The sequence below is a fragment of the Labrus mixtus genome, chromosome 1, assembly GCF_963584025.1.
Source record: "Labrus mixtus chromosome 1, fLabMix1.1, whole genome shotgun sequence".
Classification (NCBI taxonomy): Eukaryota; Metazoa; Chordata; class Actinopteri; order Labriformes; family Labridae; genus Labrus; species Labrus mixtus.
In genome coordinates, this window is record NC_083612.1 from 25,515,729 (window position 1) to 25,540,540 (window position 24,812).

The 24,812-nt window shown below is 39.6% G+C and overlaps 1 protein-coding gene across 1 annotated transcript; it reads left to right on the top strand.

Moving 5' to 3' along the window:
* The first annotated feature begins 3,712 nt into the window (after positions 1–3,712).
* Positions 3,713–23,289, top strand: LOC132975195 (lysyl oxidase homolog 1-like). Its single transcript, XM_061039584.1, has 7 exons — positions 3,713–5,246; positions 9,453–9,561; positions 10,603–10,740; positions 16,665–16,821; positions 17,200–17,295; positions 17,704–17,819; positions 21,175–23,289. The coding sequence occupies exons 1-7, from the start codon at positions 4,142–4,144 to the stop codon at positions 21,179–21,181; spliced, it is 1,728 nt and encodes a 575-aa protein (XP_060895567.1). The 5' UTR covers positions 3,713–4,141; the 3' UTR covers positions 21,182–23,289.
* The last annotated feature ends 1,523 nt before the right edge of the window (positions 23,290–24,812 follow it).

A 24,812-nucleotide genomic window follows, 5' to 3' on the forward strand; every position in this document is an offset into this window, starting at 1 on the left:
TTTTAAGCCCCTAACTCTTTTCACTTTTAATTAGGGTTCTAATGTGGTGCAGAGAAACAAATGACCTTCATGTGATGTCATACTCCTCCTTGAAGAATCTAAATGACGTAAGCAGTGATATTGTGTCCAAAATGATCCCACTTGGAACAATCAAGACCATCTTGATAAACTTGGCACTTACATCTTCATATGTATAGAGGGAGTTGGAGGCTGAGGCTCAAACATGAGAACTGCATTATAAAACACTTGAGGGATTTCAGCCTGGCACATGCAACTGATATACAAAGCTGTAATGTGTACTATGAAGAAAAGCGGTGTTGTCTAAAAAGATCCTAATCATTTCAGCTGCAGGCTTGTTCGCTTTACTGTCTTGTTATGTTGAACTTAAGTCATTCCATACAGTCACAGCATGCACTTAAACTTGCTGTGTAATGATATTTTAAGACATTACAAATATGCTCAAAAATGACATTTTGCTATAAAACACTTCGAGCGTATATCAATTGTTCTATTGGTTGCTTTTTTATACAAAGGTCACAAGGTTCAGTTACGCCCAGAAGAATATTATAACTATCCTGTGATTGAAGGTATTTTTTATAGTTTCCGTTTTGTGGTGTGTGACACTTAGCCAAGAAGAGAGTGCAGGTGCCTGATTACACTCCTTGAATGAAAATGAAGTTAATGGAAAGCAGGTGAGTAAATCAAAGGCTGACTGCTCCAGCAGTTTGACCAAATGTGCTTGCAACTGCCAACCTCAGCTGTTGTCTCAGCGATGGGGAAATGAAAGTTAGGATGGTGAATGAAAGTAATTACTTAATATTAGAGTAAAGCCGATGAAAGACAAGGTCTGTTGTCTTCCATTGGAGTCAACAGTCATTACAGAATCAAACTACAAACACTTGTTGTGGTTTAGTGTTACCTCTTTTATTTAAGACTGTTATTGGACAAAGGGACTACTAACTCATGACTAGGCTACTAGGCTATGAGTTATGAGTTAGAACCAGATGTCTACAATATTACTGCTTTCAATGCACGGAAAACTCATTTAGCTGCAGCAGTGTTTGAACAAGTCAAATTGACCTATTTCATACCAACAATACAGATCAAATCATCACATTTCTGCATTAGGATTCAATAATAATAAAAAAAATAATCCTTACCATGACCCAAAAAAATAATTTTGCAAAATAGTTGGAATTGTTCCACAGAAAATGCAGCCCCAGCAATCTTTTTATGTTTCTCCAGCAGATTACAGATGGGGAGGGAAGCTGCAGGAAAGCAAAATGCTGAATGGGTCAAATTCCTAACCGACACCAGGAAGTGGTTTATCACCATGTCAGACATTTAATACACAAATTTCACCATCACAGAAGACTTGTTTTTGACAACATGTTTGCTGAACCATATCTGCTTTGTTCCATTCTATATCTACAATTGCAGGATGTATTAGATATGTGCAGGATAGGAGCTGTTCTACCCCTGCAGCAGATATTCATTTCGCTGCTCGTCTGCATGTTTTTCATCTCTCCTTCATTTGTATATCAGATAACTTCCTCTTTGAATAAGGAAGGATCTAAAAAGTGTATTGCAAAATCCAGCTGTTGCAACATCTGACAGCTGCAAAGTTTTTCCCCCGTAATTATTGAAACTCTTTTTATGGGATATTTGGTTGTCATCTGTCAAAATTAGTATGCAGTTTGCATTGCACTATTTTAATGGTGAAGAAGAATCTGTTTTGTGGCTTCATGGCTGATTCCAAAACACGTATCTGTTTAAAACCCTTGTTGATTACAAAGTGTGGTTACAAAAATATGGATCCCTTTTTTTATTGGGCAAGGAATTCTTCAGACTTTTCAACACTATACAACACTAAGTACTGATACAAGGATGCATTTTGGTTGAAAACGTATCATTTTAAGTTAAATATTAAGTTATCATAGCCCATAACTCCTCAACAATAGATTCTGGATTCATAAATGTATGTGTTACAATATTTAAGACTTTCTATGTACTATTTACACCCACTCAGAGAATGAATGTGGTTCTAAGTATGTAAAAGCATCCCAAGCTGTGATTGTGTGCAGCTAAAGGTTGATCTCAGCATGATGCCTACGCCTTGGGTTTTTCTCCTGTGCTGCATAGTCACTCAGATCAATGCCTTCTTTGACTGTACTTCACAGGGTACAAGGTGTTTCCAGCAGACAGGAGACACACACAGCAGTCATACAAAAACAACCAACCTTGCCTCACATCTCAGACTAATCTCTGTGGAATGTCTCTGTGACAAGACTTCAACCCAGTCTGGAGCTTTGAGTTGGTTGGCCTCTTTCTGTTCCTGAGGAAAATCCCATGGGATCAATCCGTAATTAAGAAAAAAATGCCCTCAAGCTTCATATAGCAAAACAAATCAGAAATCATACAATGTGAATGCAAAATACATGAAAGCACAGCTGATCCAAAGATAGAAGCAACAAGACTTAACAGTGTGGGAAAGGGGAAAACTCCCAAAAATCTGGCACTGTCCTTCCACAAGGAATTTCACTCTTTTTTCCCCTTGAAGTATATATAAACTACATTTACCTCTCGTTACATTGTAAGGCCACAGTCTAATGTGCAGAAATGATCAATATTTATTTGTCTTTGCCAAACATTTGCCTGTTTATGAAATAGGACATAATGTTTGCATGTATGTTTGTCTGGTTACTGATTCAAGATACTTATGACTGCAGTTCTACAACACTTAAAACCTAATGTCCTTTCCCTCAGCAATCCATGTTAAAAAAAACTACCACGCAAACTGCTGCTTTTGAAATCAAAAAAATAAATCAGATTTTGCCTGCATGCAGTCCATGAATGTAAGCTATAAACAGGCTGTTTCAAATCCCTCTTGAATGTGTTAACTAATGACTTTTTTCTCTCAGAACATTTGTGTAATTGAAGGTCTCAGAGTGCAACAGTGCTTTGATAGTTCTCACAGACAGCAGCACACACAGTGTTGTCTTGGGAGCTCTGCATGTGTGCATGTGTTTTGTGCATTCAGTGTACGACAAGCAGCAAGGGGGATTAGGGGTGGAGAGAGGTGGTGTGTTCGTTTGTGTACATTTGGTGGGAGGAAGGTTTTGAACACTTTCCCAATTGACCTCAGTTAATTTATTTAAGGGTGGTGTTCATAAAACAAAATGTATCCAACATGTAAACAGAATTTAATTGAAGGGGCTGCATCATGTCATTCATATGAAGTCATATTGTAAATTGTAAATTACCATTCATTGCGCAAACAAATGAAGCGCTCAAAATTATGTGTTTCTCTCTCAACAAGAATTTATGGTATTTTTTGCACTGGCATTCCTTTTAAAGCAACCTGTTGTTTATTGTGCAGATTGCATCATCGGTCTTGTTTACAATTAGGCTCTCCCATCTGCAAATATTTATTGTATATTTAAAGGCATAGTGACTACAAAACAAGCCTTTAAAACACCTGTGGAAAATGAAGGTCATGTTGTCCCTATTTATGCTTGTACAAGAGAAACAAATTTAAGTCATTGAAAGTGAGAAGTGTTACATGTCTAAATGCCTTTGCAGATGGTAATGTTGACTCTGGATGCCTAATGGAGCCCTGGCTCCTGCAGGCCACGAAACATCACTAGCACTAGGGCCATGTGGGATGTTGCCTGAAAAAAGAGTTTGAGATTTTTTCACAGTCCATTGTAAGCAATCAGGCAAATAGAAGCTTGCAGTTGAACAGTGCACAGGCACTTCTTTCCAGAAGGCAGGAAGCCATGCTCGGCCAACTGACGGGCGAGCCAGCAAACCGACAAGAAATCAGGACATACTCTCATAGCACTAACAGACGGTAACACCACCTGTGGGTCTCCTGAAGCCCACTTTTTGTCTCCTGAGTGTAATTGCTGCTGCATGCACATTCAATCTCCTCTACCGCTGGCAGCAAAGACTTGCAGATGCTCTCAACTCCAGGTGTACTTTTCAACACTGCATCTGCCTTGACGCTCACTCCGGAGCTGTACCCAAAAGCAGGAGGATGCTTTTTGATTTATTGACAAGGCTACAAGTGGTTTGAGTTTGAGCTGCTGGTGGACAAGGAAGGGTTTTTTCCTGTGTGGCGAGCTGTGGCATCTTCAGAATGTTGTCTATTTTTGTGGCATGTTTGGTATTTGTCCTGCTGGGCTCAGGGAAGGCCCAGGATGCCACACAGACTCAGGGACAGAGCCAAAATCGGGGCCAGGGGCAGGAAGCTTCTGCCACTCCTTGGAGGCAGGTGATTCAGTGGGAGAACAATGGTCGGGTGTTTAGCCTGCTTAACAGTGGAGCTGAGTATGTCCCCGCTGGGGCAGGGGCCCAGGACAGAGGTCCCAGGGTGGTAGTGGCAGATTCTCGTTCACGCTCCTCTCGTAGACCCCAAGGTGGAAACGTCCGCCGGCAGGCTCCATCAAGAGGATCCTCTGAGACTGTCCGGGGGCAGGCAAGGCATCCTTTTGGCTTTGGACAAGTGCCTGATAACTGGAGACAAAGTGCTGGTAGCACAGGAGGAGGCCAGTTCCAAGGATCGTCTAACACTCACTTCAGGCCATCCACAGGCTCTTCATCCTCATCATCATCATCCTTTTCTTCTTCTTATAATGTACCATCCTACCAACAGAACCCATTTCCTCAACAGCCTCCCTTTCAACCAGTACCTTATGACCCTAGTTTTGTTGAAGGACCTGTCAGGAGCTATGAGCCACCTTTCCAGCCTGTTATAGGTGGAGGATATGGTGGTGGAGGATACGGTGCTGGACAGGGGTACACTGGGGGAGGGTATGTCGGTGGTATAGCCCCAGTGCTCCCAGGCTCTCCCTCTGATTTTATAGACGATAGCTACCGCTACTACCAGTCCTATGGCTATGCGCAGAATCCTGTGGTTCCTGCACGTGCTGCCCAGCCACAGCTTGCAGATGGTCTGGACCACAGATACACTCACAGTCTCTTCAACGGGGACTCTGGTCCGGTTGCCCCTGCTCCGGTTGCCCCTGCTCCAGACCCCAATCAGGCCACCCATGTGATAGTGGACAGGACAGGACTAGCTACTCAACCACAAGTCAGGAGCCCTCAGTATGAGCAATTCCCCCCATTTGGAAGACCCCAGCCTCCATTTCTGCAGCCCATCCCTCCAGTTAGAAATTCTCCAAACTCTGCCAATGAGAACCCCAGTACGAATGTTGGGAGTGTGTACAGACCAGAACAGAGAGGTACAGTAAGCTTTTTGTTTGGGTTTTGTGAACTTAAACAATGAATTCTTTAATTCTTTCCTTGTTCTGGAAGTTTACCCAGATCTTGATTATATCAGGAGATGCTGTGACACATATGTTGGATCAAAATAGATTTACAATAGACTTCTGTCTTTGATAAAGAACATGCCATGGGATTTTTGTTACCACTGGACATGAGAATTTGAAATATGCACACCACCCACTCAAGAACATCAAGTATGATCATTTTTGTCCAGTGTATTTATTTCATGTATTACAGATCTGAGGTAATCAGACTGAAACAGCTGCTACAAATCCACCCTCTTTTTCAGTTTACAAACAAAGCAAAGTGAACAAAAGTTTCATCTTTTCCCACTTGTATGGTTATTGAAACCAGGTGTTGAGCAAGCCCTGCCAATGCACAGGGAGCACACAGAAACGTCTGTGTTTGTGAGGGGAGTTCTCTGCTATATGAAAGAGGACTGGTTCACAAGGTGTGTGGTGTTTGTTAATGGTGGTGGTGACCTCATAGAGGGGCTGCTGGCAGGGGGGTGTTGGTGGGCCATAGGTGCCTCATGGGCGTGAGGACACAAGAAGGGAAAACAAGGGAGGGGGATACTGTACTTCACTACTCTCTGAGGAGGAGGGAGAGCATGGAAAGTCCCTGTAACACAACAGCAGAGGTTGTTTTTTTTACTCTATTTAAGCAATGTATTTTCACAACTTGTTCTAAAGTTGAATACATTTCTTATTGTTAATGATAACAATAAAATGGCTTTTAATGCCAACAACCTGTGAAGTTTTTCAGTGTTTGGACTGCCGGCAAAAGCTTCTGGTCTGAGCTTTGAGAAGATGAGTACCTCCTGGAAGATTCATAGTCTTTAAGTAATGCAGAATTCTTTGTATTTTACTCAATAATCTAAATGTGCAGCAGTCTTTCTAGTGGGCTGTTTGTCTTATAACTTAATTTATTAGACACTCCAGAGTTGCAAGCAGATTCTACAGCCTGACACTTCGTGCTTTCGCCATCCCCGAAGCCTTACCCGCCCCCGGTAGCCGGGCAGTTGGCTACCCGGCTTACGGCACCGTTGCCCGGCTTGAATAGGCTACGGGACTTCCGTCTGCCAGGATTTTGAACTTGTCAGGCCCGGGGAAGAGGGCTCTCCATGGGTGAAGTGTCAGTATTTGATGACAGGGAGAATGTTAAACTGTTGCAAAGAGATGAGTAGCGAGTTCAACACGGACTTCGGGGATGGCAAAAGCACGAAGTGTCAGGCTGGTAAAGCGGGTGCAGAGGGATGAGTTGCAGCTGGAGCTCATAGCCCCAGAGCTAGCACTAGCTCCAGGCATCCCGGGGCTACAGCCACAGACCCACACTCGGCTCTCGTCCCCGATGTCAAAATCCCGGTCGGACTCGCTTTAATCTCTGCGTTTCAGTAACATTGAAGTTATCCTGTGTCTTTCAACGATACAACTTCCCTATCTAAACATAACTTTATGATCCTAACTGTCTCTCTCACGTAAATAAACCAAAATAAACAGTTCCACAGCGCCCCTACAGGCCTGGAGCACTTCCGTTTAAGGATTAACTTGCAGCGTTTCTGTGTTTGCAGTTGTTTTCTGGTTGTGTGTGTTTTGACTTAAGTTTTGTTTCTGTACTTGCAGCACGTTTGATGCTTATGCAGTTGTTTTTCCTCTTTGAAGCGCGTTTGTGTCTTTGCAGCGCGTTTCAGCTTTTGCATTTGTTGTGGTAGTTTACATTTGCTTTTGAATGTGCAGCGTTTCTATATATGCTGTGCGTTTTTCTAAATGTATGTCGTTTCATCAGTTGCTGAGCTTTTGACCCCTACCGGCCACCGTACACATTGGCTTTTAGAAAATGCTTTTTTGTTGAGAAATGATTTGTGATTTGTAATAAGAAAATTTCATCAAGCCTTATCGAAGACCAGAGACCAGAGCACCAATTTTACTGTTAAGGAGAAGGTGTGCTCTTGAATATGAAGTATTCACTTTATTATTTTGTATCATAAAGTATATAGTATTTTGTCTTTTTTTCCCATGAGAACTCTCTATTTTGTATGACCAGGCAACCTGACAGAGAACAGAATAAGATCAACAATTAGTTCATCCTAAGAACAATTTAATTGGATGAATCCTGCAGGGAAAATCTCAGATATTTTGCAGGACGATTGCTTCAAACAGAAAATGTTATGACATTTTAGTGTTACTGAAATAAATGTATATGTATTCAATTTGTCATCAAAAGTATAAAGGTTGACAATCTTGAATGTAGATGCGATAAAATAATAAGACTTCATAGGGAGTATTAACTACATGAAACAGTGCTGATATGATGTTTCATTTTCAAACAACCTCAATTTATTTAAAATGGTCCAACCTGTCAGGTCTTTGCAACGTATCGCCTTTATCCTAAAGCAGTTCAGAGCAAGCCCTCATGTCTTTTATTGTGCCATATTAGATGGTATAAAACGCATGGCAAGATTCAGTTTCTTTTCTCTGTGCCCCACTTAGAGTGTAATGTGTGGCTTTGTCACATGCTGTCGAGAGCTGATCAGCTTTGACTTCTGAATACACTTTATCGCACTGAAGGAGACCCAATTTCACATTTCAACAGATTAAGGGACAGAGAACAAAGCCGTCCTAGGGTGAGAAGAAAAAGTGGGGTTTTGAGAGCTGCGGTTCACACTGGTCTTACAGTGTTTACATGGTTTGCCTCAGGAAGTTTCCCCCTATTTCATAGGTCTGCCTCAGAGAGAGGGAGAGAGAGACACGGGGCCCCCAAAGGCAAAGTAAGTACAGTATTTAAACTTGCTGCTTTGGGGGAACACACCTGGATGTTTAACACCGAAAATATAAAGTACAACAGTTCCTTTCTGCTTTCCATAAATAGCTAAATCCCTTCATGCTAGTCCAAAATCTAAAGATAACATCTATTTTTCCAGTCCTTGGTTAAAGATTGATGCAACAGTATTTAAAGGTTGCACATCATTCATGTGGTTTAATGAAAGTTCCCAGGCTTAGAGGTCAGATGGTTTGACTTTCACTTGCTTTAACAAGCTCAGATTAAAGTGTGTCTGGTCTTTGTGAGGCTAACAGAGAGGGGTGATAAGACCTCCACTCAGACATGTAAGGCCTGCTTTTCTTTTTTCTTTTCCTAAGTTTTTCTGACAGACTTGGCTAGTGGCCCACTTTGAAAAACAGCAATGATGTGAGATCACTGTTGTCTCTGTCTGGCTCTCTTGCTGTGTATCTGTACACCTTTGCCTCTATCCCGCTCTTCATCCCTGACACTCGCAGAGAGCACAATATGAAAAACAGACACTGCCCTGTAACAAGCACCCCTGTGATACTCCAGCTTATATATTTCTGAGTTAAGCCTTATCCCCAAAAGATATGAGTAGTCATGTTACGTTTGCTATGTTAAAGGTTTAGCTAAACTGACACATTCGTATTAAGAATGGTGTCAGGGAAGATCACATCAGATTAGGCCAAGAAGGCAAGTCTTCATTAGTATAGAATATATCCCAAATGACAAGATGGATTTTGCGAGATGCAAATTGTATTCAACACTGGAAGTAAATATATTGCAAATGAAGCTATGTGAGTCTTAAAATGTAGGGGTGTTTAACACTTAAGCACAGGTAGCCATAATGCTCCCTATCCCCAAAACCTTCTCCTTTGTGAGGGGCGAAGCAGCCTCATAAGAAAACCATGACGATTATCTGGAATGGACAGTAATTGAAGGCCAATATCTCTCTAGAATGTAGAGTGACCTCCCCGTAAACCGCAGGCTCTGTTGCCCATCATATCCTCCATCAGCACCATCATGAATACCAAGTAATGAAAAAACTCATTATAGATATGAAAGAGCTCTTCTTTTTTTGGATGTTCCTGTGCAGTGTTAAGGGCTGGAACTATAAGAGATCAAAAGGTGACCTGACACAGATAAAACCATTAATGTTTGATTATTGAATTGAATCAATAGTGCTTTAAATGTAGTTTACCATCTTTAACAACACTGTTTTGATATGGTGTGTATTATAAACTTTGTGTTGAAAATGTTCAATAAGGACAATGTTCAGATTATTTAAGTAGTAACTCCTGTTTTCAGTACCTGGGGAAGATTTGTGTGAGCATATAGTTACATGTCAAAACACAGGGTCAGCAGTGTGTTTTTCCTTTCAGGGTTACCTGACCTGGTTCCTGATCCCAACTATGTCCAAGCGTCCACATATATCCAAAGAGCCCACATGTATTCTCTCCGCTGTGCTGCTGAAGAAAAATGTCTCTCAAGGTAAATTCATTCTGCTTGACCTCTATTTCCTTCATGGCTTTCTTTTTTTTTTTTTTTCAATATTTCACTCATGTTTCTGGAGGGATCATTGTAATGTCACACAATCAAAATCAATCTTTTCCCCCTGTATTGAAGTTAAGAGTTTTAATTTAAGCGACACATTTTCATGTTAATGGGTTCTGCTGAATCTCTAATGCTTTATGGCTCAGTGATTAACACACACACAATGTTTCAATCCAGTTAATTGCAAACATTTAATTATTTCCTGTCTTATTGTAACTCTCTGACAGGCAGGTGTTCAAATCAATAATTGACAACAAATTAATGCTTCTTTTAAATACAAAGTTAACACTATATAGGTTGCTTCACCTTTGGGTACCATTAACCATCAAGTGAACTATCCACTATACTGTATAAGGCAGCCTAAAGGAATACATTCCTTTGCAACAATAATTTATGATGAAAAAATGGACCCAAAGCACAACATAAATGAACTTAATCCTGCTCACCTTCAGGGATTCAGGCTCTCGTTAGTTTCATTTGTCTGTGTTGTCGGATATAGCATCCCCTGAGCCCCAGGCCTGGACCTTGTGACTGCCTCTGCACTAAGGACACTATTGAAATTACTGACGAGTGCACTCCCCATGGCTGCTCTTTTCTCCCCCCTCCCCATCACAAGCACATCTATCCTTCAAATCCCTTTCATATCCTGTCGGAGTAATTTGTGGTACACTCCATTGTCAACAGCAGCCACAAGATGAATTGCTCCGATCTTCAGTGGTAGTGTAAACTCGAGGTTCTTTCACACAAAAAAGGAAATCGTGCAGCAGAATGTTCCCTCTGCCAATGTTTAAACAGTGTATTTGGGGAGCTGGTTGTAATCTGTAGATTGAATTATTTAGTAGATATGCTCCTGCCTCCAAGCCTTTTCAGCTCTCTTCTTTCCTTTCCGTGTCTCAGATGTGAGAAACACACATTCCTAGATTCCTTTTGCCCTTTCCCTCACTGTTTTTTATCTTGATCAATGTGTTTGCCATCCAGCTCAGCCTATACCCCCGAGACCACTGACTATGATGTAAGGGTCCTGCTGAGATTTCCACAGAGGGTGAAGAACAAGGGAACTGCTGACTTCATGCCTAACAGGCCGCGTCATACGTGGGAGTGGCACAGCTGTCATCAGTAAGTGCTTAATACAACACAGATTTGACCCAATCAGTAATGTATCCTTTACTAAATACACCATCAGTTGTTGCAGAAACCAAAGACCTATAGTTAGCCATCATTATTATGTCTGTCTGATTTTATTCTTGTTGGGTGGTTTCATTCATGTACCTAATTACTGTTCACATTTGTTGGTATTTGTTCATCTCCTTAACCATGATGCAAGGTTAGTGCAATATTATAAAATGGACTGATGGGCCTTTGGTTGAAGTTTTGATCTAATGGCTTGTTCTCAAATTTGTAAAATTCCTTGTTGTTAGTTAAAGTGAAATTGCTCATAAACTTTAATTGATGATCGTGGTCGATTAAGGATGAGGATAAAAAGGGCGTTGTTGTGGTAAAATTAGAACTGTTTTAAATTTGCTCTCTAGGTACTAGCATGTTAGTAATGTCTTTGTTTATAAAAGTAAAGAATGACCATCCTAATTCACATGCAAGGAAAAAACTATGTCTTAATGACTGTATTCCTATCTGAGAGATCGTCACGACCCCACTATTCAATATCTTGGCCTAAACTGTAATGCTGTATTAACTTTTCATCTTCACAGGTAAACTGTCCTATACTAGCACTGCACATATTCGTAATGGTTCTTCAACCTGTTATGTACAACAAGGTTATCACATTATGATTGATTGTGTGGCTGTTGTTTTCTATTGATTCCATTGAAGGATACTCTCCTGCTTTATCAGTGAACATGGTGATTTCATTTGGCAGTTTGTTGATAAGGAATTGTTTGCACACACCTCTGATTAAAACCTGGAAGCTTCTACACACACCAACTACGCTGGGTGAGTTGGATGTTCCACCGGCCAAAGAGCCCCAGTCGGCCTCATTATATCTATATAGACACCAGAAGAAGAAAACCCACAAGTTGTAAATCTTGAATAAAACAATTGGGGGCAGTTACAGTGAATCTCCAGTGATTGACTACACTACAAGCATGGCCTTGGTATTACCATTTAAAGTTTCATGGTGGGTTGTTAGTTGGTGAAGTTTTCAACAATATGTGCCTTTCAGGGGCAAAAGCAGGCACATTTGTGTTCTTAGTGTAAACGCTTGTAACTGCCCAAAATGTATCAGCCATTTGAGCCATGGCACAGGCGTTGGCAGAGAAATTCACCTTTGAGCTTTAGAAGAGTCACAGTACTGAGTCTGTGCTCTACTGAGCTGATGTGGCTGAAGTCAACAGCATTTCATTGATGATTTGTTGTCAAGTGCCCTATAAGATCTGTATTGAACCCTTAACTGTGATATTGCAAGAGAATACCAGTCATTGTAAACTGAGAGATTTCTCATGTATTACATTTCCTATCTTGCCTTTATCTCAGTTTCAGCAAGTCTGCTTGCTGACATCAGAGCCAAGCTCTACTTTACTGCCCTCATCTTGGAGGAATGTTGACTGGCCTCTCTGAGATATGCAATGTTGTTGCTGTCAGACATCAGTCTGCATTTACACAGGGGTTCCCAGGAGGCACAAAGCCAAGACAATCATTCCATGGACTGTGTGATCAGAATGACAAATCAATCCATTTTCTTGTCAATCTGACACTAGATAACAGAGCTGCTAAAGTATGATGGCATGGATGTGGGTTACTGGGACAGGGTGTTTGTTAAAGACGACCCAGATTTCTATGGAACCTTTTTTCACTCTGATCAGTTTTTGTTTTTTCTCACATAAGGTTGAACTTTATTAATGTAAACTTTGTGGTCAAAGATCAAGGCTGCTGTTTGCGCAGGTGCTTGAACATATGTCTTAATATCCTGGTTGCACTTCGTTGAGGGCAAATGTCAAGACACTGCTAAATAGTTCTCAAAGAACCAACTACAGTTCTGTGAATTTTACAACCTGAGCTGTGATCAACAGACCCTCAAAGTCTTGTTTGTTGCAACACAGGCGGAAAATGACTGAAAAACTATGAAGAAAGGTTCAAATGTTTTGTATATTACTTGTACAAATTATTCTTGTAAAACCCTGTGTGTCTTTCCAACACGACATTCTCTGAAGGTGACATAGTCAGAGAGGAGTTCCAGGAATCAAAGAAGGCAGGGGACCCTTACAGGCACTCTCAAGTCTTTTTCTCTGCTTCCTGCACAGTTACTTTCAATTTTAAACACACACATAGACACACACTGTAGATAATCATCTCAAGACTGCCATGAAAAGAATGCCAGTTTTTCGGGAACACAAACAAAGACTGTACTTCAACCATGATTACAAACACTTGAAGAATTGCACAAAAGGCCGTTTACAGGCACATTTCCATGTGAATAGAAGCAGAAGAGTATAAAAGGGGTGTTAAACCAAAGGTAAGACCGACTGGTTTCTACCTGAGAGACGCTCAAAACTGATTGCCTCTCAAATGGAATGAATGAGTCTCTGAACGGTCACTTTCTACGTCAGTGGAAAGTACCCACTTTTCTGTCCAAGTCATCCCTCAATCGTTAATGGCTGTTCCAGTAAAAGCTGCTGCTATGTCGAAACATGGGCCATGAAGTAAGGCCAAAGGGCAATATTTATATAGTCTGAGTGTGTCTGACTGTAAGAGATCCAGTGCTTACCTCACCTGCGGCAACTACTTAAGTCAACACCATTTAAGTGGCAATTTAAGAATCAAAATTAACAGCAACATGACAGCAGGATGAAAAAGTTCATGGTTGTATGTTGTCTAAAAGATCTAACCTTTTCGTTAAATGTCCTAATGGTGTGTTTATGTGCAGTAGGAAATGAGGACGTTTACAAGCTTATGGCTGAGTTTGTTCATATGACTCAGATGGTCTTTGTCTCTATCAACACTGTTTCTTGTTTAATTAGATACACTGTATGTGGCTCATCATGATGTGTGAGATTGCGTCAAGGTTGATTGACATTAGGTTCATTCATTAGCGTTTGTTATTGTCCCTAGGGCTTTTGAATTTTACCATAGGTGTTATGAAACCAAATGTGTTTGGGTTTTTTTAAATATTAAAACAAGAATCTTTTTGATTCAGTACAATATGATACAATGTCACAGCAAACAGGTTCTCCAAAATGACCACACAATTCAACTTCCTACTGTAATTTTTTTAGGTTTCCAGTTGACTTAAATGTGGTTAATAGATTTGAAATCACATGTCCAAAGAAAACTTACAACACTGCTATCTTAGGTGATCAGATGAGAAAACTTACTGCAGACGTAAAAGACTTGAGCATTTGCCAAATGATGTCATGTTTCGAAACCTAACAGACCATGCCCAATGTTTATGACATGAAGTTAGCGGAAAGTAGTGGTGGGCGATATAACGATCTTAGATCGTGAAGGATTTTAACGTGCTGATGATCTGCCAAAGCAGAGAGATCGTAGAACCGGGCTAATGTGTTTATTCTATCATGCTGCAGTTTATGCTCCGACACAGACGCGTCTCCCCCTCCCCTTCTGCGCCGCCGCGGTGAAAACGAAAACGAAACTTAAGTCTGCAAAAACAACTCCATCTCGGTTATATGCAACTGTTTTGATATTTTTCCAAACCGACACGGCGTGAGCAACAGTTAACTTATCCGCATAGTTTGCACAGTTAAGTTTACATCTCAGATAGCGACACAAGAAACTGTTTAACAAGCTGGAGAGATGTGAACAGTCTGCAGAGAGTCAGACAGAGTGGAGCTCAGTCAGTGATGAGAGATATAACCCCGGTCTTGCTGTCAGTGTTTTCTGCTCTCTCTCGGTTTTTAAAAGTTTCTATGAAGCTTATCCACCCGAAGCTCACCTGTTGTGCTAACCAAATTTATAGGGATTACACTAAACGACGTTACGCGTTGTGTGCAGCAGCCAGGTGAGAGTGAGTAACCATGGTGACTGTCTGTCTGTCAATCAACGATGTCCCGTCCCCTCTATGAATTAAACTCTTCTGTCAGTAAAACTTACTTTGATCATGTGTCACAGAATGAACACATTCTGTATTATCTGAAGTTAATCCAATGATGTCATAAAAAACAACAGAGGCGGGGCGCTGGTGGCGCAGTGGTTAGGGCGCGCGCCCCATGTATGTAGGCCATAGCCTCAAGCGGCTGGCCCGGGTTCAAGTCCGGGCTGTGGCTCCTTTCCCGCATGTCATTCCCCTCTCTCTCCCTGATTTCTGACTCTATCCACTGTCCTATCTCTCAATTAAAGGCACAAAAAGCCCAAAAATAAATCTTTACAAAAAAAAACAACAGAGGCTGCAGAGCCTGTATGAAGCTACAGCTGTAAGAATTCTGCAGGGCTAAATAGAACAGAAACACAAGAACTTGAAGTTTACATGTTTTTAAATGAATGCATCACTGCGTGTTCCTGATGAACATAAAAAGAGGACACATAACTAAATCATAATTTGAAAGTGGTGAGGAAAACCTTCAAATTGTGCTTAAATATTGATCAAACTGAGGGAAAGACATTTCTGTTGCTAAAGATGTTCTGGGTGAGACCTCCAGACCTCCTACAAAGATGTTTTTCAAATAGACTAAACTTGTCAGCACAGTTTTGTACATTTAAAAACATTATACAGGGAAATAAGTTTGGCTGAACTGGTCAGTAACTTACAAATTAGTCTAAAGATCAGTATGAATAAAATCGTGATAAAATCGTGATCGTGATTTTGGCAAAAAAAAATTGTGATATGAAATTTTTCCCATATCGCCCACCTCTAGCGGAAAGGTAAGTGTTATCACATTGAACGTGCAATGGAAAAACAAATTCTTCAATTGCTTAGACTGTAGGCTGCAGTGCAGTGGCTAGCCCTCTCGCCTCACAGCAAGAAGCTTCTTGGTTTGACAAGGGCTTTTCTGTTTGGTGTTTTCATGTTCTTCTAGCTTCCTCCCAAAAACATGCTCCTTAGTTTAATGGTTGGCTCTAAATTCCCAGTGGGTGTGAGCATGAATTGTTTTTTGTCTCAATATGTAAGTCCGGTGACTGACTGGCGACCTTTCCAGCTTGGATACGTTTCAGCCCCACACGAGCCCTAGCAGGACACGTGATATAATTAACAGATGTATACTTTGACTGCACTTTGTGATGTCATTCTATTTAGTGCAAATATGTTCTTGAAAAAAGTGATTAGCCGCCTGGGTCACTTTGACATTTGGGAGAAGTCCAAGACAAACACATGCATCAGTTTAATCTGCAGATGATTTCAAACGGAGCAGCTCATAGACAGAGTCAGTCGCTGGAAGTCACTGGGTTCATATTCAGGTTCAGTTGTGATGATCAGTGGCCATGTGCACCCAGGCTTTCATAAGCTGCTAAAGCTGTGCAAACAAACACACTGCAACCATCACACAAGTACAAATGCTGCATAACACACACACACACACACACACACAGACACAGACACAGACACAGACACACACACACACACACACACACACACACACACACACACACACACACACACACACACACACACACACACACACACACACACACACACACACACACACACACACACACACACACACACACCTCTGATCTTGCAGACAGATACAAGCTAATTAACATCATTCATACATCATTAGGGTGTTAATGTTGTGCTACAGCAATACTTTATTGTGGCCATTAATTAGTGTCCATTGTCCTTTGGTATTTTATGATGTGTTCAGTCAAGGTTCAACATCACTTAGTAGGATGTGAACATATGAGGTCAGTGGGTTGAATAAACAATGATATAAACTCTGTTGCATTTAAACGTGTGCTTTAACTTTAATAAGGTATTCTTTAAACAATGGCATTGTTGCTTGCAACTTGCTTGGAGTTTTCTAAGGCATTTAATGCATAACAGATCCCACTGGTGACTTTAAACTACTTGGGATACATCAAAGACGTTTGTTTCACTTTCAACCACATTCACAGTCTTTTGCTCGGTTTGACAGGCACTACCACAGTATGGATGAGTTCAGCCATTATGATTTGATCGAGGTCAGCACTGGGCGGAAAGTGGCAGAGGGACACAAGGCTAGCTTCTGTTTGGAGGACACCACCTGTGACTTTGGTCATCTGAAGCGCTATGCCTGCACTGCTCACACTCAGGTAACAGCCAATGAAAGACAAAATTATGACAAGCAGTTTTTGTCTTTGTGTGATGGTCAACTACGATCCTACGAACACTTCATTCTCTTTTCTTAAAGACAAAGTCAATACCCATTTACTGTAGTTATGCTATGATAAACTTGTGTCTCTGCAAAAAAATCACAATATTGAGCCGAGCATTCCTGTGGTGGTTCAAACCAAGTGAAAACTACAAAATCTATTCTGTTTGTGTAATTAGTAACATATTTGTTACCATAGTCAGTTGTTGGGCCTTGTTTTTATTAAATAAACAGCTGACTTTATTTATTTGTTTTCAACTGTTTTCAACTCAGATCAGTATTCCTTGTGAGTGTCTCTCCCCCTGCTTTGTTTCCACAGGGTCTCAGTCCAGGCTGCTACGATACATACAATGCTGATATTGACTGCCAGTGGATCGATATCACAGACATCCAGCCTGGAAACTACATACTAAAGGTAGGAGTCAAGTGAGAAGCCGGTGTGCTTGGACAAGGCCAGTTTGTGGACAGGACAGGATTCAGATATCAGGGAAGTACAGAGAGGTCAAGTTCACCCAAACAAATTGATCATGGTTATAAAATAGTTAGTGAAGTTTTTAGGTTTCCAGAGCTTTGTGGAGGTATGTAAGATTGCAGCAGTTCATGACTGACTGGCACTTGTTTCACTTCTTATTGTTTTATTTTTTTAAACACTGTGTGAGTGTGTGTGTGTGTGTGTGTGTGTGTGTGTGTGTGTGTGTGTGTGTGTGTGTGTTATTAACCCTGTAAACACCCCATTTTGAAACATAATTGGGCTCATTAGCTCTTTGTTGAGTTTTGATTATTATGGTGAATTGTCATGTGCCCTCTGTTCTCTGTTTCTCAGCTCCAGGTTAATCCCAAATTCTTGGTGCTTGAATCAGACTTTACCAACAATGTGGTCAGGTGTAATATACACTACACTGGACGATTTGTTACAACAACCAACTGTAAGATATCACAGTAAGTAAGACAAGCTTTTTTAACAGCAGTATGAGGCAATCTTAGTTTTTTTTTTTTTTCATTGCTCTCAAATTCTGAATCTGGAAAACCTGAAAGTCTTCAGATTTTGTCTAAAGAGCAAACCACAAATCACTTTCTCACGGAGTTACGCTGAACCACATGCCGGGTGGCCGCTTAGTGCGGTTTTATGAAGAGCCTCACTGTGTTTTGAATTACTTAGAAGACTTAATGGGTTCCTGGCTGAAATATTTGATGATATAATGAATGAGGTACTCATTCTCCAGTTAAGATTAATAACCTCTGAAACTTTGATATTTTCCCCTCAAAGGGAGATCTCAGGGAGTTGAACTTTTAAATAGCTCTATTAAGAAGTGTATCATTGCTTTCAGAATTGCTATCATGTCCTCTTAAAAGACTTTATATAGAGAGTAGATATACATGAGCAGAGCATCATTAGCTTCAAGTGCTCATGCCGGTCTCCCTTAGTTTCACTGGCAGAGTGAAACATACACTCTGAATATGTTTGACAAAGCATTTCCAGAGCTAATAAAAAGATGGATATAATGGCTACTGACGCCAATAAAAGAACTAAATCAGAAGATGTGATGAGTTCTAGTTCCATTATTAGTGTATTGATATTTGTATAGTTCCTTATTTGAAAATACCTCCCCTTACATCATACTAATGTTTATAATGATGTATGTCCAGTTTGTCCACACTAATATGTCCTACCTGCCCAATGTGGTGCAATGATTGAATATTAGAAATCAATCTTTCCATAAATATCAGATTATTAACATGATACCCTTTATGATTGCTCAAGAATGAGATACATTTTGAGTTGTAAAGAATAGTACACAATCTTATTAGCTTAACGCTGCAGTTAGAGAAAATAACCTTGTTCACTTATGTAAGATTGCATGTCTTCATAGACTTGTGCATGTTTAAACCCCTTTAAGAGATCCTCAGTCCAGAATTAGTCAGTGTGAGACATTGATGAGTTAGGCGTGGACATTTTAAAAACAATGAATCTGGCTACCATTAGCTGAATTAGCTTGTTGGAGATCTTTTAGCAACAGTTGTGATTTAAGATGGCAATGATTTTTTAAAAACAGTTTTGATCAGTCCTAATGACTTTTGCCTTAAATTGTGGCCCTTTCAATTTAATTTAATTGAATTTTCAAATCATGTATACTGCATTAGTTACAGTGCGAGAACATGAGGAGGGCGGGGCTTAAAACAGTCAGTTATAGTCTATGGCATCTCTATAAACCAAATCTGCAAGTAAACGTAGAATCTTAATTTGGGGGATGAGATGAAGGTTGTTGATGAACGTGTAGCACCTGTGGTCCTAACCTGGTTGGATAAATAAGATACTAACATCAATCTAGGTCCTAAAAGAGTATGCACCTTGAATGACTCACAAAAGGAGTTGGTGTATCAGCATCAATAAACATTTACAGTAGTGCTGTGTGTATAAACACAGAAAAAATAGAGTTCTGTGAAAATAAAACAAAATCAAAAGAAATTGTCCTTTCGAGTGGGACTCCCAGCTCGAATCCTCCTCTATAAAGAGGAAATGTGAGAAAAGTTCAACGTGCAAAAAGAGTTCAGCTTCGGGGAAAAATCCAGATGTGTGTGTTCAATGTCAATGTCTACTTTTACTACTCGGGTAGGTTAATAAGAGTGTATGTGTCTTATCTGGAATCAAATGAATGAATCAAGCAATCCGACGTCCTCTGAGCAGGTCCTGCAGGTGGCCACACTGCGTAATCGACTCCCCTCAGATTCACGGGCTGGGCTCGCCATCAAGTTCATCTATGTTCTGGTACTTAGAAAAAAAAAAAACCTACACAAATAGTGCAGAATTATAAATCATCTAGTTCTTATTCTGTTTCTAACATGAGACCTCATTAACTTCTACTTCAATCGTTGTATTTTTCAATGTATAACCAAAATCCAAGGAAATACCTAAATACAATAAGATTAATTGCTATGTATCACAACAATTAGTTTTTAACAACAAAAAATATACTGACTTGCAATGAATCACCATATGTCATGGTATTTTAGCAAATAAATGAATTATTCATCTTTTTTAAACTCTTTACTCTTCATATTTCCCTTCTTTAAACTCTTTTAAATAAAGATTTTAATATATTGCATTTTAAAACATGAAAATGAATTAAATTATAACAACCAAAATCAGTTAAACCACATTTTAATTGTACCTTAAAACCTTTAAAGTGGTTAATTACACTTATACAAAGTGCTTTAATGTCAACAAAACAGGTGAAGTGCTCCTTTAAGGTTTCACTGTCTGTGCTCTGAATGATACATTAGCTTAGCGATTAGCATTAGCGATCAGAGAGGCTAGCAAAACATTAGGCTAACATGCTAACACAGGCTCAAACTCACCGGAGATTCATAAAGATAATAATAACTCGACGAAAGTTATCTTCCTCTGGCTCACAACTTGTGTTCTGCTAAAAGAGTGAACTTATTAACATCAAAACATTCTTTTGACTGGATTATTCAAGATTTTTCAACTATTTTATGGCAATTTATACCGGGAAAAGTTTCGTCTGCTCGTGGCTGTGAACCTCACGTCTGCAGGGTGATTGACAGGTCACAGGGTGATTGACAGGTCATGAAGCTGCTGCTCAGCGGAGAGCGCCCTCTACTGGGGAACATGGGCAACTGCACATATCTAAACAACATATATGGGTTTAGTAGCCCTATATTTCACATTGGTTACAAAAGGGTTAATATTTCATTCATAGTTTGAGCAGTATTGACCAATAGTATACAACAGGCTTTGTCTGTAAGCAGGGGAAACAAATGTGTATGGAAAACTAAGGAGGTGGAAAATGCCATCCAGAACCTTTTAGTCTGACAAAATATATTGACTTTGATGATTTTGATATGAATGCAGATTACAGTCAAAGATGAACAGCTAATAGAGGGTTCTTTCTCTGGATATCCAATATCAGCTATCTTGTTACCTGCTGGCTACACTAGAAACACTGAAATATTAGCAAAGATAATAAGTATAGCCCGATCATTATCAGATGATTGCAGTAATTTAAACACTTTGGTTGTCAACCAAAATTATAGAATAAATAATAAAAGGATATATTATTATATTTAACAAATTGAAACAGGAAACATATTTGTGAATGACGTTTTGTATCTGCAATAATGATTATTCTTTTGTTTGTTAGTTTACAATAATTAAAGATTTATATTGGCAGTAACACTGTTTGAAGCCAGTCAGGTAGTTCATTTTGTAGAGCATTTCTTATTGCATTCCAGTTTCATCCTACAAAAGTGACTTTTGTTGTGTGTTTTGCAGGTCATGATCAGGCACTGGAAAGCTGCCACGCTAGAGTGACCCTCATTGCTATTCCATTAAAATGTGAATGGAATCCATTTGTTGTAAGCTCATTGTCAGTGATGTTTGTCTCTAATATTTTGCGCTGACTCTGTATACTGGGTCCATGACAAACAATGGCTCCACTGGCACTGAAGAGAAAGGGGGTTTGAATTTGACACACACACCCATACACACACACTCTTTTGCATAATACATATTGCACATTGAAATCCCAGCCATGTCATCCCATCCCTGCAATCTACGGTTACAACGTCTTACCCACTTCATTTCTCATATTGTAACTCCACCTGTCAAGTTAGGTTAATGTTAGCACATGTCATTGACTTTTAAAAGAGGTGTTTACTGTATCTGCAAAAAAACAAAAAAACAATACATCTATGCACACCCCTGGCAAAGTGGCTCAGCTTGAATTATAAATAAAGCATGAAGTGGCAGCATTGAGTTGAAAGAAGTCGTTCCAGACAAGTCAGGGTTCAGCTCCAATCCAACAACTAAAATTAGGGGACAGAGTCTTTGCAGGTGCATTCATCCATACAGTGTGGGGACACGCACAGATGCCCGGTGACTCAGAAGAACTATCAAACGTGTTAGATTTCGTTGAGTTTTTCTTCACTGCCTCAGCAGGTCAGGCCGGGGTACTGTGCTTCCCTGGACACATCTTTGTGTAATGTTAAATTAACGGCAAAAAAAGGAAGACAGCAGGTCGTATTTGTATTTGTCAATGCCAACAAATTAAATGTCAACAAAGAGACAAGATGACTGCACTTTTGAAGAATGCATTTATATATTTTCTTGCTTGTCCCATTTGTCTCTTTTTCTAATTTCAGTCAATTCATAACAGCTATACTGGCAGAAAGGCTGCTATCCCGAAACGACCCACAATTCACTGTATGTGTCTGTTGTTCCCTTGTCCCCTTTTTTTGTCTGACTACCAACACTGGTCACATGGTACATGTAAACCTTTTGAAGAATGTATAAACACATATTGATGCATGACCTTAAAGTTGTTCTTTTTTGTAACTGATTGTACTTTCTTTATCCAGATTGACTCTTACTGTTACTTGTGAAGCTCAATGATTTTATATAAATATATATATTCAGAATATGCTAACTTGAAATCAAATGATGGACTGAATTCAAAAAGGAATTACACACAATGCAGAGCCTCAGAAAGCTGTCTTTACCTACCTCTCCTATGAACTGTTGTTTCTTATGAGCTGTTTGGTTTCTAGAAGAACTTCTTCACTAGTTCACTGTGGACTCCTCTCACTCAGAGGCAGGGCACAGCTTAAACCTGCAAATTTCTTAAATTAGTAAAAAAATAAAAAAATAAAAAAAAAGCACAGGGTAAGGGAAGCAAAGCAAAGACGTTTAACTCATTTCAGTTTTAGCAGATTTCAGTCTTGGTTGATTTGATAACACTTATTGTTGCAGGTATTTCTACTGTACTTCATTTTACCTTGAGGGGAAACGTAATCAGCGGCAATGCAGAAAATGGATGTCTCCGTTTACAGAGACATCAAACAAATTCACATTTGGTGAAGAAGTTGATCAATAGCTTGTCCTCTTACATCATTTCATTGGATACTGCCTTGGGATTTAATAGTTTATACGGGGCAAGACGTTTTCCAAACAACAACAGGGCACATAAACAGGAGTTAGTTATATTGCTGAGCAGTTGTGCAGCCTGCAGCTCACTGTGACTGGACCTTCTTGTTTTAGTTACCCCTGTAATATTTCAAACTGATCAAAAAAAGAACACACGTTCAATAACTATGGCAGAAAAATACTTACCGTATAGAGTATTAAATATGGGGGCTTATTACATAACGATCCTAGAGACTGTACCTTCGATATCTAAAAGTGCAATTGATGACGATGCATCAGAAGTAGTTTGTTACTGATAACAATGATTCTGTAAATCTGCATTTCATCTACATTTCATTTCTTAAGAGTGCTTTAAATGAAGAGCAGCCCAGTCTTTGCTGTCTTGAAGAAAATTATGAAATTTGTATTTTCTGACGGTGAACACCTGTCAAAAATGTCATATACAATAAATACATTTACACCTCTGCTGTGCGCTCTGAATGGAATATGCATGCCCTGCACCACAAGTGTCAATCATATGAGCCCAATCTGCAGGTTTACACCGAATAGGGATCAGCAGATTCAAAGGAAATTCTGTGTGACAGATATGACAACTTTCTGAATCCATCCCCTTCATAGAAGATTAGGTGTGATGCGTTTAATGCATTAAGGTATTTCCTCGGTACCATATGTTATTTTGTTATGCATGATTCAGGCAGAGAAGGAAATTTGACCTTTACAAATACAGAAAACACTGAATACAAGATGCCTGCAAACACCTAACAGTGAATGCAACATCTGGGTGCTGGTGATTTCAATAAATAAATCAGACACACTAGTTTTCAATCTTACCTGTTGATGTGTGTAGATGTCACGGGGGGAAAAATGTGATTCAGTCATATTTCAATCAGTGTCACAAACTGTCACCAGGCAACATAAGCCTGCTCTTCAGATGTGTTTTATTGATGGTGATATGACCATTGATCATATTATGTGTAAGGAGTCATTTTATGGAACAAAACAGAATATTTCACCAGCAAGAGAGTCCCTTATGTTACCAAAGCTCTTTGGCTGGACATAAACAAATCATATTTTATTTATGTACAGTATGTAATTGCAAAAAAAGGTCACTTTTTATTACCTAATTTTTATCTTTATCGCTCAAACATTTCTGCAAATATATCCTGATCAAATGTTAAAAATGATTGGAAATATGTTAGAATCGTTCTTATAAATACATTGTAATTTGAAATGGGAATGTTTACTTAAAAAAAAAAAATAACATACTTTAAATGTGACTAATCTGTTGTAACTTTTAACAGAAAACCATTCAGGTGTGATCATAGATCACAAGCTGTAAAGAAATACTGTGCTTGATAGAAAAACAATAAGAGAAGAGAAGAGGCACGGATGTTTTGAAACAACATTAGATAAAATTGTTGAGGAGATAAATGAATATATGTGATTTATTAAATCTCACTCATTCATGACCCAATATGAACAACAGGTCCTGTTTTTTGTCCAACAAATGAAGCATCTCATTTTAACAACATGGTCAAACTCCATCCACTGAGTAGAATCATGTAACAAAAGTTACAGAAAAGCAGATAGTTAGTTCTAGAGTTACAGAATAGTTTACTCATGGGCCTTGTTGTATGGATGATTTGACTCCAGCCTAAAAAACATCACAAAATGAAACCTGGGTTGAAGACTTGTATTCATTGGTAGTGTACATAATGAACAGCTCTGTTAGATAACTTTGTTAAATATGTTTTGTTTTAAAAACACAAAAAAATTCCCCATGTTAGAATTTCCTGTCCTTATTATGAGAATCCATTGTGTGCTTGTTTTCATGCACTGGTCTCACTCAAGTATTTTGTCTGTCCTAACAAAACCCTGACCCCCCGTGATGGGACTTCCTCCTCTGTGCAGGCTGTTTGTTCAGGCCTCTTACACTCAATCAGCCCAGCTCTCTGTGCCACTCTCTGTGTGTTGTGTAGTGCTGCAGT